Genomic DNA, 12,035 nt, shown 5'->3' with positions numbered 1-12,035 from the left:
AATTAATTATTTACCAAAAAAAATAAATCTTAATTAATCATCAACATTTTTGGCAAGAGTTAACCGTTAAATAAGAGCAATGATAAAGTAAAACCAGGATTAGGAACCACAGCACCATCATGTTCATTGTTCAAGGAATAGATTCTAGAACAATGGCTTTAGATCAGATCCATGGGTTTTATTGTAAACCGTGTTGTGTCAGAAAAAGTTCCGGAGCTTCCCTTTCACACTAACCCAATTTAGCTCTCTCTTCCACACTCATTTTTCCCACTCTGCTTTCTAATTCTAAAGTAAAGCTCAAGCTTTTTTTCTCTTGTTCTCTCTCTCTCCCTCTCTCAGGTTTTTGTCTTGGTGTGAAGAACGGTGGTTGTAGATACCGGAGTACTCAGAGAAGAGAAATGAGGGGTCCTCTGGGAGCAGTCATAGGGAAGTATCCTTCCAGCGATGGAGGTGCTCAGGATGATGGGATCATAAGGCATAACAGAAAGTGCAGAGATGTTGTCTTTCTCATACTTTTCATCGCCTTCTGGATTGCAATGATAGTTAATTCTAGCCTTGGATTCAATCAAGGCAACCCATTAAGGTAACACTCTGATGGAGACAACCCTTCTAATCTGCTCCTTCATTCCCCAAATGCTTTTTTTTTTGTCCATTTCTGTTGCTTTAGCATGAAAGATTACTTTTTTATAGGGTTTCTCTATCGTCTCTCCCATTCCATGTTAGAATTATGTGGGGGCATTTGGTGTTCCTTCGAAGCTTGTTACTGTTTTTGTAGTATCTGTAGTTTAAGATTTTCCCAGTGATTTTGTTTTCACAAATGGCAACAGTAAGGTGAAGAGTGATGTAGGCTTTGGTGGGATTTCACTATGGTAGAAAGTTGATTTAAATCTTTTAGGTGTTTCCTACATTCTATTCTTTTGGAAGCACGTTAAGATGTCTTCTTTTGAGTATTGGAAGTTGTTGTTTCTCGGATTTTGAACTCTTTGTACTTGTTTGGAGGCTTATGAGGTGACTCTGCTACGGTTAAGACGTCTTCTTTTGAGTGTTTAAAGAAGTTGTTTTCTCGGATTTTGAACTCTTAGTACTAGTTTGGAGGCTTATGAGGTGACTCTCGATACGGTTCTTGGATATGAAAGGTTTTTATTTATGGCTTACTGGATTTACCGGGGACTGATAATCGTGGGCTGTTAGCTATTGGATTAGTGAATGCCAGTCTCATCTGGCCTTAGGATGTCATTATCGAACACAGTGTTTTTCTGTAACCGGAAAGAGAATTTACTCTGATATTTTTGGTGGGAAGTAGCGACAAACCCTGAAGATGGCCCAATGCCCCTAGCTGAACATATCCCGTCTATGGTACGATGTAACCATGCTGATATCATTGTGCAATTTTGAGATAGACCTTTCTGCTACCTGGTAGCTCTATATTTGTATGTTATTTTCAATCAGATTTCAGAATTATTCTTCCTTGGTCCAGTTTGCTAGTTGTTGACAATGCTGAAGGCTAACACATGCCTAAGTCTCATGAGCAACCTCAAGTTTTGGTTATATACTGCATGTATTTATGGAAATAACTGCTACATTCATACCATATATTGCAAACCTTGGCAGTTTTGGTTGCTTGGAGCCTCTATCAAAGGCCAAAACCAGTCGTTTGATGCTAGCTTATTGGTCAAATTTTGTTTTATATTATGACAAGAAATTACGGTAAAAATTAGTAACTAGAAATAATATTGTTGTTTTTTTTCCACAGTTGGGGGTTTATGAAATCATCTTTAGAAAAAATGAATGCCAATTACATGTCTTAAAGCATGGATTATCAGATCATATCATTACCTGCCTAAGATGCATACATATTGACAGGCTAACATATGGACTGGACTACAAAGGAAATGTTTGTGGGGACAAACATGGAGATCCTGATCTTAGGGAATTGGAGCTTAGGTACTGGGTAAATCCTAACCAGGTTTATCAAAGTGGCCTGAAGAACAGCCAGTTCAAGTTGGCTGATGCCAGGAGTGTTTGCTTGATGGAATGCCCCATGCCAGCTGAAGACTCGCTCAATTGGGTCTGTGATTACCCTGAAGGAGATATTCACCTTTCTATGAATGACTGGATAGATAGGAATTATGATTATTTTGAGTTCCTTACACCGGATATGAGGAATAGTTCTCTTCAACTTCAAGGTCCATGTTACCCTGTTATATTCCCAAGCATTAATGGTAAGAATTTTTCTGAGCTACTTGTGTGTAGTCCATGGCATGTTTCTTATTCCTCACAATTATTTGCTATGATAAACTATAATTGGTTTACTACTTTGTTTGTTTCCTTCTCCTTTTAGTTTTTTGGAGTTGCCAAGTTATTGCCCGTGCATCAAACACGTCTTTGCGACATTGGCAGCAGATGGGTGGTGTAAATATCAATGAAGATATCGTTATTGATAAGTCTATTCACAAAACTATCAATTCCCGATCAGCTGTCTTAAAGGTTGGGAAACCTTGGAACTTAGATTATTTCTGTCGAATATCATGGTCTATTTGCTGAAATATTAACATGATACTTATTAACTATTTTTCCTGGCATTGTGAATTGTGCTTAATATTTTACTATCTTGTTACTAAAGTATCCCGTGGGTTAGTTTGATGTAGTCCTTGTATCTCATTAGTAAATAAGAAAGACAATCTATGTTGGTAGTTCCTGAAATGCCTTGCTTTTTAAAATATCGTTTTATGCTAGAGTAGTATCTTTGCTTTTCCTCTCCCTCTGTAGAATTATGTTAAATTTTGTGTATTTTCGGGTTTCAATGTTGATCATATACCTATTATCTGCAGAGATACGTCGCTGATATTGGGAAGGCATGGCCAGTTTTGATTGTATGTGGGGCAATTGTGCCACTGTTTTTGTCTGTGATCTGGCTATTGATGATTGGGCATTTTGTTGCGGGAATGACATGGATAACGGTTATCCTCTTCAATGTCCTCATAATATCAGTCACAATGTTTTATTACTTGAAAGGTTAAGGAAGCTCTTTGCATCTATTCGAGACATTATTTTTAAGTTGCCATTTATTACTTCTTGTTGCAAAAGTATCTATTAATCCTTTACCATATGAGGTTGGATATCACTGCTGATCATTTTTATTCATCTTCACTGCTCAATCATATAATGAACTAATTAATTTTGAATTTTATGTTTTAGCTGGTTGGATTGGCAATGATGCCATCTCCCCGGTCATTGGAGAGAGTGATCCATACTACAATGTTTCTGCAAGGGTGAGCGTCCTCTTAAACTAAGCACCAATAATCTGTGAGCTTATTAAATATTTTAATTAGCTTTATGATTTTGAGTAATCTCGTATGTTTCAGGAGCAAAATCACCTACGTGCTGTTTCTGTTCTTATGACTGTTGTAATGATTATCTCTGTACTTACATCAATTGCCATCATCAGGCGCATCCTTATGGCAACATCTGTCCTGAAGGCAAGTATAATGTTAAAGTGGTTGTCTTATTCTGGAAGATGTCAAAGATACTAAATGAATGGAATCCAGAATGTTCTAACAGCAGATGCTGGCAGATTAGGTGCTAGACCATCAGTCCATCACTATGTATTGGAGGAGGGAAGAAATGGGGCAGACCATTTGGTGGTCTAGGTGATTCTTTCTGCTGAGCACCTAGCTGGTGCGATGGAACCTCAAAAATAATATCTACATATTTCTTTTGGATCTGAGCAAGTAATAGGGTAATACAGTTTAGCTAATGGGTTGCAGAATGTTTTTTAGTCATTCAAGTTCATTTTGCATGAATGAATTGCATTGAGTTTTTTTTTCCCAGACATCCTTGGATATCTGGGAAAAAAAGATGCTTCCTGCTATGGAAAAAATGGTTGACCTTCTTCATGCTGCCTAAGGAATAGCATTAATACTTTGTGCTGGGAGTAGAATCCACAGAACCATTTGACTGCCTCCCCTGCTTCCTTTTCAAGCTTTAAGTTGATAGTGTTTTAAGAGGTCGATGGAGTGGACATGTTAATACAATCTGTTTGCAGGTTGCAGCGAAGGTCATTGGAGAAGTTCAGGCTCTAATAATATTTCCCATTGTACCATATACTATCCTTGCGATAGTTTACATGTTCTGGTTTTCAGCAGCTCTCCATCTATTCAGCTCTGGTCAGATTGTCCAGAATAGCTGCAATTCGAAGTATTGTGCGTATGATCTTGTGTCTAAGCAAGTGAGCTGCGGACACTGTGGTTATAGCATTCATCATACACCTTATATTGCAGTTGCCATACTTTTTCACCTATTTGGCTGTTATTGGATCACACAATTTTTTATCGCATGTTCCTCAACTGTAATTGCGGGATCTGTTGCTTCTTATTATTGGGCTCGTGGAGAAGTCTCGGTAAGTTAAAGTTAGACCAGGTTATACCTGCACCACTATTAATGAATTTTCCCTGCTCAAGTGTCAAGATGGCTTTTTTAAATTTGAGGAGTCAGTGTTTTTGAGTTTGCTTGCTACATGGCTGTGGTCCCCATTCCCTAGCCCGAAATGTTCCTTTTAATTTCTTGTACAGTGTTATAGTTTTTGCAATGTGGCTATGCATGCAGAAGCAGTTTTACTGGTTGTATATGCATTTTAAGAATTCGATGAAGTCCGTTCCTGGAAAAGTGGGAAATTGGAACTCCTATTGAATTCATTGGATTACTTTCTACTTAAGCAGATGAAAGGCAAATTTGAGTACCTATTGTTGTGTTTATCAGGTTGTCTTATGTTTCTGGTATCATTTATTTATAAGAGTGAATCTGGTATATGTTTGCATTTATTTTACGATAATAGGGAAGTCTTAGCCATATATTTTGTACATTAGGGCATTGTTATTGGTGCTCTTCTCCCCTTGGTGAATATATTGGTTATCCCTGTTAACTTGGTTGTGATTATGATTTTCTTTTTAATACATAAATGAAAAATGCTAAATACTTTGTTCTGTAATGCCAGATTGGATTGTATCCAACGGACTAGGTCAAGGATTTAATAGTCTGCTTGCTGCGCATAGAGAAGTTCAAAATGTGTAGGAGAGGTCTTTTACATTGTGCTCACCTTTTTCTAACTTAAGTTTTGGTGAGTAGAAGTGCTGGCATGAATGCATGATAACTCAGCCAGTTCAAATTTGTGCAATCAGCATTGTTTGGTAGTGTTGCAAGCCAAATATAGGTGAATTGAGTACTATGAAATTCTTAACCTTTTCAACACATTTTCTTGATCGATACATTGAGCTCAACAACGAGTAGAAGTCTTTATCCCAACTAAATGGGTTTGGCTACATGGATCCATGTGAAGATTCAGACTAGATGATAATAAAGGAAAAGAGCATAACAACATCTGCAAAAAACACAATAAAAGCTACTTAAAAGGGGCTTGCGATATGTATCATGGTCCTTCCTAGTCTTTTGCTAGAATGCAGCAAGTCTATTGTATTTAAGGTGTCAATAAAAATTTAGTGTGAGAACGTCCAAACTCATTGGGTTGGTTAACTACCTTCAGCATGGCCATAAGCAGTTAGCAACCCCATCAATAAACTGAAAGTTACATAAAACAGTATCTAGTCTCCCCTGGAGATCCCAGCTTTCATTCTGAATGATAAAAGGTAGAGTAGTTTCCTTGGTGATAAAAGGACTAGGTCAAGGATTTAAGTAGGGCTTTGGCTCAAGGAAATTTACCAATATGAAGTGCATCTTCTAGTAAAACACTTCTAATCAAGACCCCCCCCCTCTCTCCAGAGGCACAATATCATGAAGTCCAGGTGAAGGTATACCAATTTGGCTTGGGTTAGATCCCTTTGGTTTTGTTAGTTCACTATGCATGTGTAGGGTTACAAGATACAAGTTCCCAATAATCATAAGGCTAAGAAACACTTCCACTTCTGAAGATTTCTTCTGTAAGTGCTTTACCCATTATTGTGTTTCAGATGATCTCCCATTTGGCTTCTCCTTTTCATGCCTAGACAGACAAACTATGTACATACTGTTAGACATAGGTGAGAGCTTAGATGCACCAATAAGAATAATGTTTTTTTTTTTACTTATTAACACAAGGAATCACCTAAAACAAACATTGCATGTCAATGTCACATCTTGCTTAAGGTCGATTCCTGACCCCCCCCCCCCCCAACTCACCACAAAGAGGGAGAACAAAGCTTGATGGTCTTTCAATTTTTTAAGTTCTAGTAGCCTTGCACCAATTTTCCACTTCCATTATGTTGAGGAATTGGTTTGCTTAGCCAATCATTTTGACCTATTTAGTATCATCTGTTTTCCTTTCATTATTGTGGCAGAGGCAACTGATTTTTTACATAATAAACTGACTATTTTGAAATACTTGGGAGTTTGATTTGAGTTCTTGAAGACCAATACTCTGATTATCATTAAAATTTTAGATATATTAAAATAACACATAAGATTTCACTAGATTTGGCCAAAGATTCGATTATACAACAGTAAACCTAATTTCCAAATTTCATATAAAGATGTTACACTGGTCTACCTGCGAATTTAGAACTTGCAGTAATATGGTCAGTCTGAATTTGTGGATTTGTGTTCTCTTGGCTTCTGACCTTCTCTCATCCTCTCCCCCAATTAACACAGCCAGAGATTCCATTTCTACCGGTGTTTTCATCAATGAAGCGGCTCCTGCGGTACAGCCTAGGTTCTGTGGCTATTGGTTCTCTGGTTGTTTCATTTGTTGAATCAATCCGTTACATACTTGAGTTCATCAGGCGGAAGTTTAAAGTTGCAAATATCACACCTGACAACTGTATTGGCAAGGTTGGCTATCATTCTTCTCAGTGTTGTCGTGGGTGTATTGACTGGACAGTGAAGTCTGTGAACCGCAATGCCTACATAATGGTAAGTTTTGAAGGATCATTTACTAGATTCAGAATTTTATAGCTTCTTGGTCGGGATGGAAAGGTGAATGAAGATGCACGGCATCCTTTTGCCTTCTAGCACACAAGATCGGTTGGGGATTGCATCCACTGTCTGATGGGTTCCATATAGGAGCTTTGCTCTGAAGCTTGGATAGAACTCCCTTTTACAGTTTTTGCCCATATATATATATATATGTATGAAGTTGGGATCATGACCGTAGCATATCTGGTTGGTGGTGAAAAACCATGCTGCAACTCAAAAGAATACATTGAAGTGTTTGTTATAAGCCCAGAGATTTATTTTCTCCACCTCCAGTGCATCTTATTTAAGCCAATTGGAGGTATCTTGTGTAGTATCTAGCAGATGTCAAATTTCTAGTCCCAAGGTGTGTTAGCTCTTGATTCAGGGTGCGAAAATGACTTCATGTGGTATCATCCTGAGTTCTAACCAGTGATCTGTTGTTTGAGTTCTTCCTTAATTGATTACCATGACCATTTACCATGCTAAATTTTGGATCATCTTGCATGCAGATTGCCATAATGGGCAAAGGATTTTTCAGAGCTTCTTCAATTGCAACAGGATTGATCATGAATAACATTCTTCGGATTGGTAGGGTGAATGTGATCGGAGATGTGATTCTCTTTCTTGGGAAGTTGTGTGTCAGCCTCTCCAGTGCTGTGTTTGCATTTCTCATGTTAGACACCCATAAATATAGATCTGCCCACAACAAGATATCCTCTCCGCTGTTCCCTGTTCTGGTAAGCTTTAAAGATCTAAGTCATAATTAAGAAGTATTCTTGATTCTGTCCTGAATTCTGATGGGAGAAACATATCCTATATTTCTATAGTAGAATAACATATGAGTTGTTGGCTGAACATTGGTAATCTGTATGATCTGGCTGAGTTCTACCAGAATTGGTAGGGTTGAGATAGGAAGGAATTCAGGACCCTATCGAGTAAAATCTGGTGCTGCAGTAATTCACAGAAAAATCTTCCCTCCCCTCTCCTGTAACAGTATTTTGTTCTCTTCTTATTACTTCAATTCACTATTTCTTCCAGTGACGTATGTAGAACAGCAGGACTTTTGCTTATTCCCATAAGCAAAGAGTAGAGTATCTGATGGTGTTGAATACTTAAATCACCTAAATGGGTTTATTTCATTGGAAATAAGCTTTGGGTTAGATGTTGGGCTTATGATCCAATGTGTTTTCATTGTAACGAGCCACCGTAATGGACCTATAATATGAGTTGAAGTTACATACTGGAATAGTTGAATATATTTACTTCCTGATTTTAGTTATTACAACTACAAAGTCACCCTTTTACTCTGCACCAATTTTAGCTTCCCCGTATTCTCTAGCATGAAGTCAACGTAATGTGATGCACAGGAATGAAGAACTGGGACCTATTGTTATGCATCAACTTCTCACCGGTCTTCTTGGTGTTGTTTCCGTTAACAGTCATAACCTGGATAACATTCTTTACTCCCACTTCATGCACCGCATTCTTCAACAAGTAAAAACATAATTGCATCCTTTTTCTCCTTGAATCCATTCTCATTTTTGAGTAACACTGTCTTCTTGTTTTAATGAACCATGAAGTTGATGATGAACTTCTTAGTGTGACTAGGCTAACAATCATAGAGTGTTGATGTGGGATTAATCATGCCCTTCTCTGATAGTTGGAGCTTTTAGGTGAAAAAGTAGCAAAACATGGTATAAGACCAAGTAGGTGATGTGTTCTACCTTTAGGAAGTGCATCAAAAGGATTTTTACTATCTTGCTTCTCCCTGGGTGCCATGTGATCTTTGGTCTCATTCAAGGACTATATGACCTTGAATATGTGGGTGAATATTGATATATATATATATATATATATATATATATATATATATATATATATATATATATATATATATATATATATATATATATATATATATAATATATATATATATCTACAGTGCCCTTTCCTAATAGTTTGAGCTTTTCGGTGAAATCGTAGGTAACATGTTGGATCATCACCTTTTAGTTTTCCCACATCCCCATCAGGTCCATCGATATATTTCTGAAACTCTGTTTTTTGCTAGGGCAAATAAGGATTCATCACTTGATAGACAGCTGGGTCATTGATGCCAGGGCCAGCCACTGAACTATGGGATTACAACCACTTGAACAGCAGACACAGCTTCCAAACTCCCCCCCTCACCCCACTCCACATTTGCTTTAATTGCTTATGACCTTTTCCTAAAAATCCAAACAGGAGATTCTAGGTTGTAACTTTCTGGGTTGCTTTTGTGACCAATCCTTGAGAAGTGAGAGTGAAGCTGTAATCATACTCATGCTTTTTTCTTCAAATGGACATGAAAGAAAAAGGGGAGGTTTGAAATTTTAGGGGGGAGGATGAGAACTTAATGAGCATCTCTTGTGAAATTAATCTAGAAATTTACAGTGTACCCTCACCCTTCAGTGCTCAAATCTTCATTCTTCCCCATCCATCCTTGCTAGGAAGCCCTCAAATTATAAAGAACCTTCAATTTTAAGATGAGTTAAAAGGATACTACAGAACTGAAACAAGAGAAGTGGAAGATTATTTACCAGAAGAAGTAAGAGTCATCATTATTATTTTCTTATGGGTGCTCACACTTAACTCAAGATGCTCTTGTTATTACTCTTTGTTTTTTCTTTTGATGAAAAATGAAAGGTAACAGGTTCGTTATTGCGCTAAGCATTTAACAATCTATACTTGAAATAGGGCTGGGTACATTTCATATTAGAATTAATATTGGGCTAACAAGTAAGGAAAGAACCTACGCATTTTGTTTTTGTTATTTTGAGAAAGAATAAGGTGAGGAATGAGGGAGAGTAGAGGATGGAAGCCACGACTTAGTTGTGGAGGCTCAGATTTCTTGTGAGCACTCCTCAAAGTAACTTTTCTATTTATAGGCTAATTTACAAGTCTATTCTATATAGGAAAGCATAAACCTATTTCAATTGGTATAAAACTCTTAATTCCTACCACTCTTTCCTATCAAGAGTTAGCGCAAAGCACTAACTCTCGATGGATCAATCCTTTCCTAAATTGCCCTTTTCTAACAGTTTTCAATTCCGAAACATATGTGTTTGTATACAATATAAATAGCCATTTAGTTATTTATAATTTTATAAGAACTTATATGTCTACCAAAAATTTTCATTTGAACAACTGAATCACCAGAATGTCATCAAAATGAATTTAGAGCAAAAAATTCTCATGCACAGCTACTTGAAAGGCTCTTGGTAGGTTTTTAAGATGTGGACCTAAACTTGTGTTTTCCCCATTAGTTTGTTTTCTTAATCTTTCTTTTTGGTCAGTTTTCATGTGTTCTTTTTTGTGTGTTTTGGGGGATGTCATCCTTTCAACTCCCAATTAGACATTAACTAAAACTACTGAACCACAAGAGATTTTTATCCAGAGCTACAAGGGTTCTTTTTTGGAGGGGATGGGGAGGGTGGTGGGGTTTTGCCTTATTGCACATGTGGCTTGAGAATGGATCCTGTGACTTCCTGAACGCATGCACCCAACTGGCAAGCTACCGACCGAGCAAGCGGCTGTTCACAATGTAAACAAAAAGAACTGTTATCACTAACTTGGTAGTTTGCCATGCTAAAGATTTATCAGGTTTGTCTCATTGTGTCATTTATGATTGAACACTGTTTTTTCATTATATTTGTAAGCACAAGGAACTGTGGGACTTCTGTGGCTTGAGCCCTAAGTGTACCAAGTTTCTGCCGATTCTTGTTAGAACATTGGTGTTATTGTCATCAGACTTGGATCAATTTCAAATTTTTTTTTCCCTGTCCAGACTAGCCAATATCTTCTGCCATGGCCATGAAAGAGTTGTCCTTTATTCTCTAATATCTACAAGCTGCTAAACTATGAAAAAACCTTTTTTGGGGCTCTGGGATTGGGAATTTCAGCTTCATTGACAAATGAAAAGGGAAAGATCAGGTATTAGATTTACTTTCACTTGACGCAAGATACCTGGATGTTAAACCCCATGATTGAATATGTGGTGAATACAGGATCTAGAACAATCGAGGTTGTTGTTGTTGCTAGGTCTGGTATGTCCTAGAATACTCTTAACCGAAAAAAAGATTTGTCCTACAATGCTGCTCCGTAAACCTCTCAGATGCCAGGATCTGCACAATTTTGTGCATAGGCCTGCTGATAGTGTAGATGATTTTTATTTATTTTGTTCTTTACATAACATGGTTTTTGTGTGATGTAAACATCATATGAATAAGTGGTCTGGAGCAGTTCATCCTACTGTATTGCAGTGTGCATGGTCAAAGAAGCATTCATGTTTCGGTTTGTGCAGGTGTGTTGGTGGCTTGGCTATGTTGTTGCAACTCTTTTCTTTGCAGTAGTGGAGATGTCAATTGACACCATCATCCTGTCTTTCTGCCAAGATTCTGAAGAGCATCAAGGGAACGCCCAGTATGCCCCTCCCCTCCTGCTTGACACCCTTAATGACCAAAATGAGATGCAAAGACTCACTCAAGGATCTTCATGAAGCATTGACATGTTTGTCTCTCACATTGAATGAAATCAGGAAGCAGCATTCTTCGTACATTAACAGTTCTGTTGGTGTCATCAGGTTGGCTACATGTTTTTGCTTGTTTCCTGTTGAGTTGCTTCACCCCTATGGTGCCCCTACCCTCCTGGAATTTTGGTTTCTCTTTCTTCACTGTACATACGGCATCATATTTAAGCAGAAAAGAAGAAGATGGACCCATTGAAGCCTTGTTATTGTTTTACTTAATCCTTGTTCTCGATAAATAGAAGAAATTGTCCCTGGTTCGACTGAATGAGGTCGATTACGTGAATCCTTGCTTCCAGTCAGTTCTATTTAAGTCGTACTAGATAAAAGGCTTGCTTAAGCTTGAAAAAAAATCATCTATTGTGTATGTCTCTTTGCTGTGCATAGCAGTGAACCACTATAACATGACACATAGATTATACTTCATAAATGGTTAGAGATCAAACCTGTAATTTTCAAGTAATTTGAACACAATATTTATACCCATTTTAGCCATATCTGCACAAACCCAATTAATGTAAAATACCCCTTC

General features: G+C 37.6%; 1 protein-coding gene across 1 annotated transcript; it reads left to right on the top strand.

The window, feature by feature from the left end:
- The first annotated feature begins 207 nt into the window (after positions 1 to 207).
- Positions 208 to 12,035, top strand: LOC149004671 (Plasma-membrane choline transporter family protein). Its single transcript, XM_089168205.1, has 10 exons — positions 208 to 583; positions 1,864 to 2,222; positions 2,342 to 2,487; positions 2,832 to 3,015; positions 3,199 to 3,272; positions 3,366 to 3,479; positions 4,046 to 4,399; positions 6,640 to 6,900; positions 7,452 to 7,679; positions 11,282 to 12,035. The coding sequence occupies exons 1-10, from the start codon at positions 399 to 401 to the stop codon at positions 11,474 to 11,476; spliced, it is 2,100 nt and encodes a 699-aa protein (XP_089024331.1). The 5' UTR covers positions 208 to 398; the 3' UTR covers positions 11,477 to 12,035.

This window comes from Hakea prostrata, chromosome 9 (genome assembly GCF_041222555.1).
Source record: "Hakea prostrata isolate BN-2017 chromosome 9, UWA_Hpros_2, whole genome shotgun sequence".
NCBI lineage: Eukaryota > Viridiplantae > Streptophyta > Magnoliopsida > Proteales > Proteaceae > Hakea > Hakea prostrata.
The sequence above is the reverse complement of the archived record's forward strand: the minus strand, read 5'-3'. Positions and strand labels throughout refer to the sequence as shown.

Excerpts from the sequence above, each read along its gene's own strand:
- LOC149004671 (XM_089168205.1), top strand. The coding sequence starts at position 399 with ATGAGGGGTCCTCTGGGAGCAGTCATAGGGAAGTATCCTTCCAGCGAT. Across the intron at positions 3,273-3,365 it reads ACTACAATGTTTCTGCAAGG|GAGCAAAATCACCTACGTGC; the intron begins GTGAGCGTCCTC and ends CGTATGTTTCAG. Across the intron at positions 7,680-11,281 it reads CTCCGCTGTTCCCTGTTCTG|GTGTGTTGGTGGCTTGGCTA; the intron begins GTAAGCTTTAAA and ends CGGTTTGTGCAG.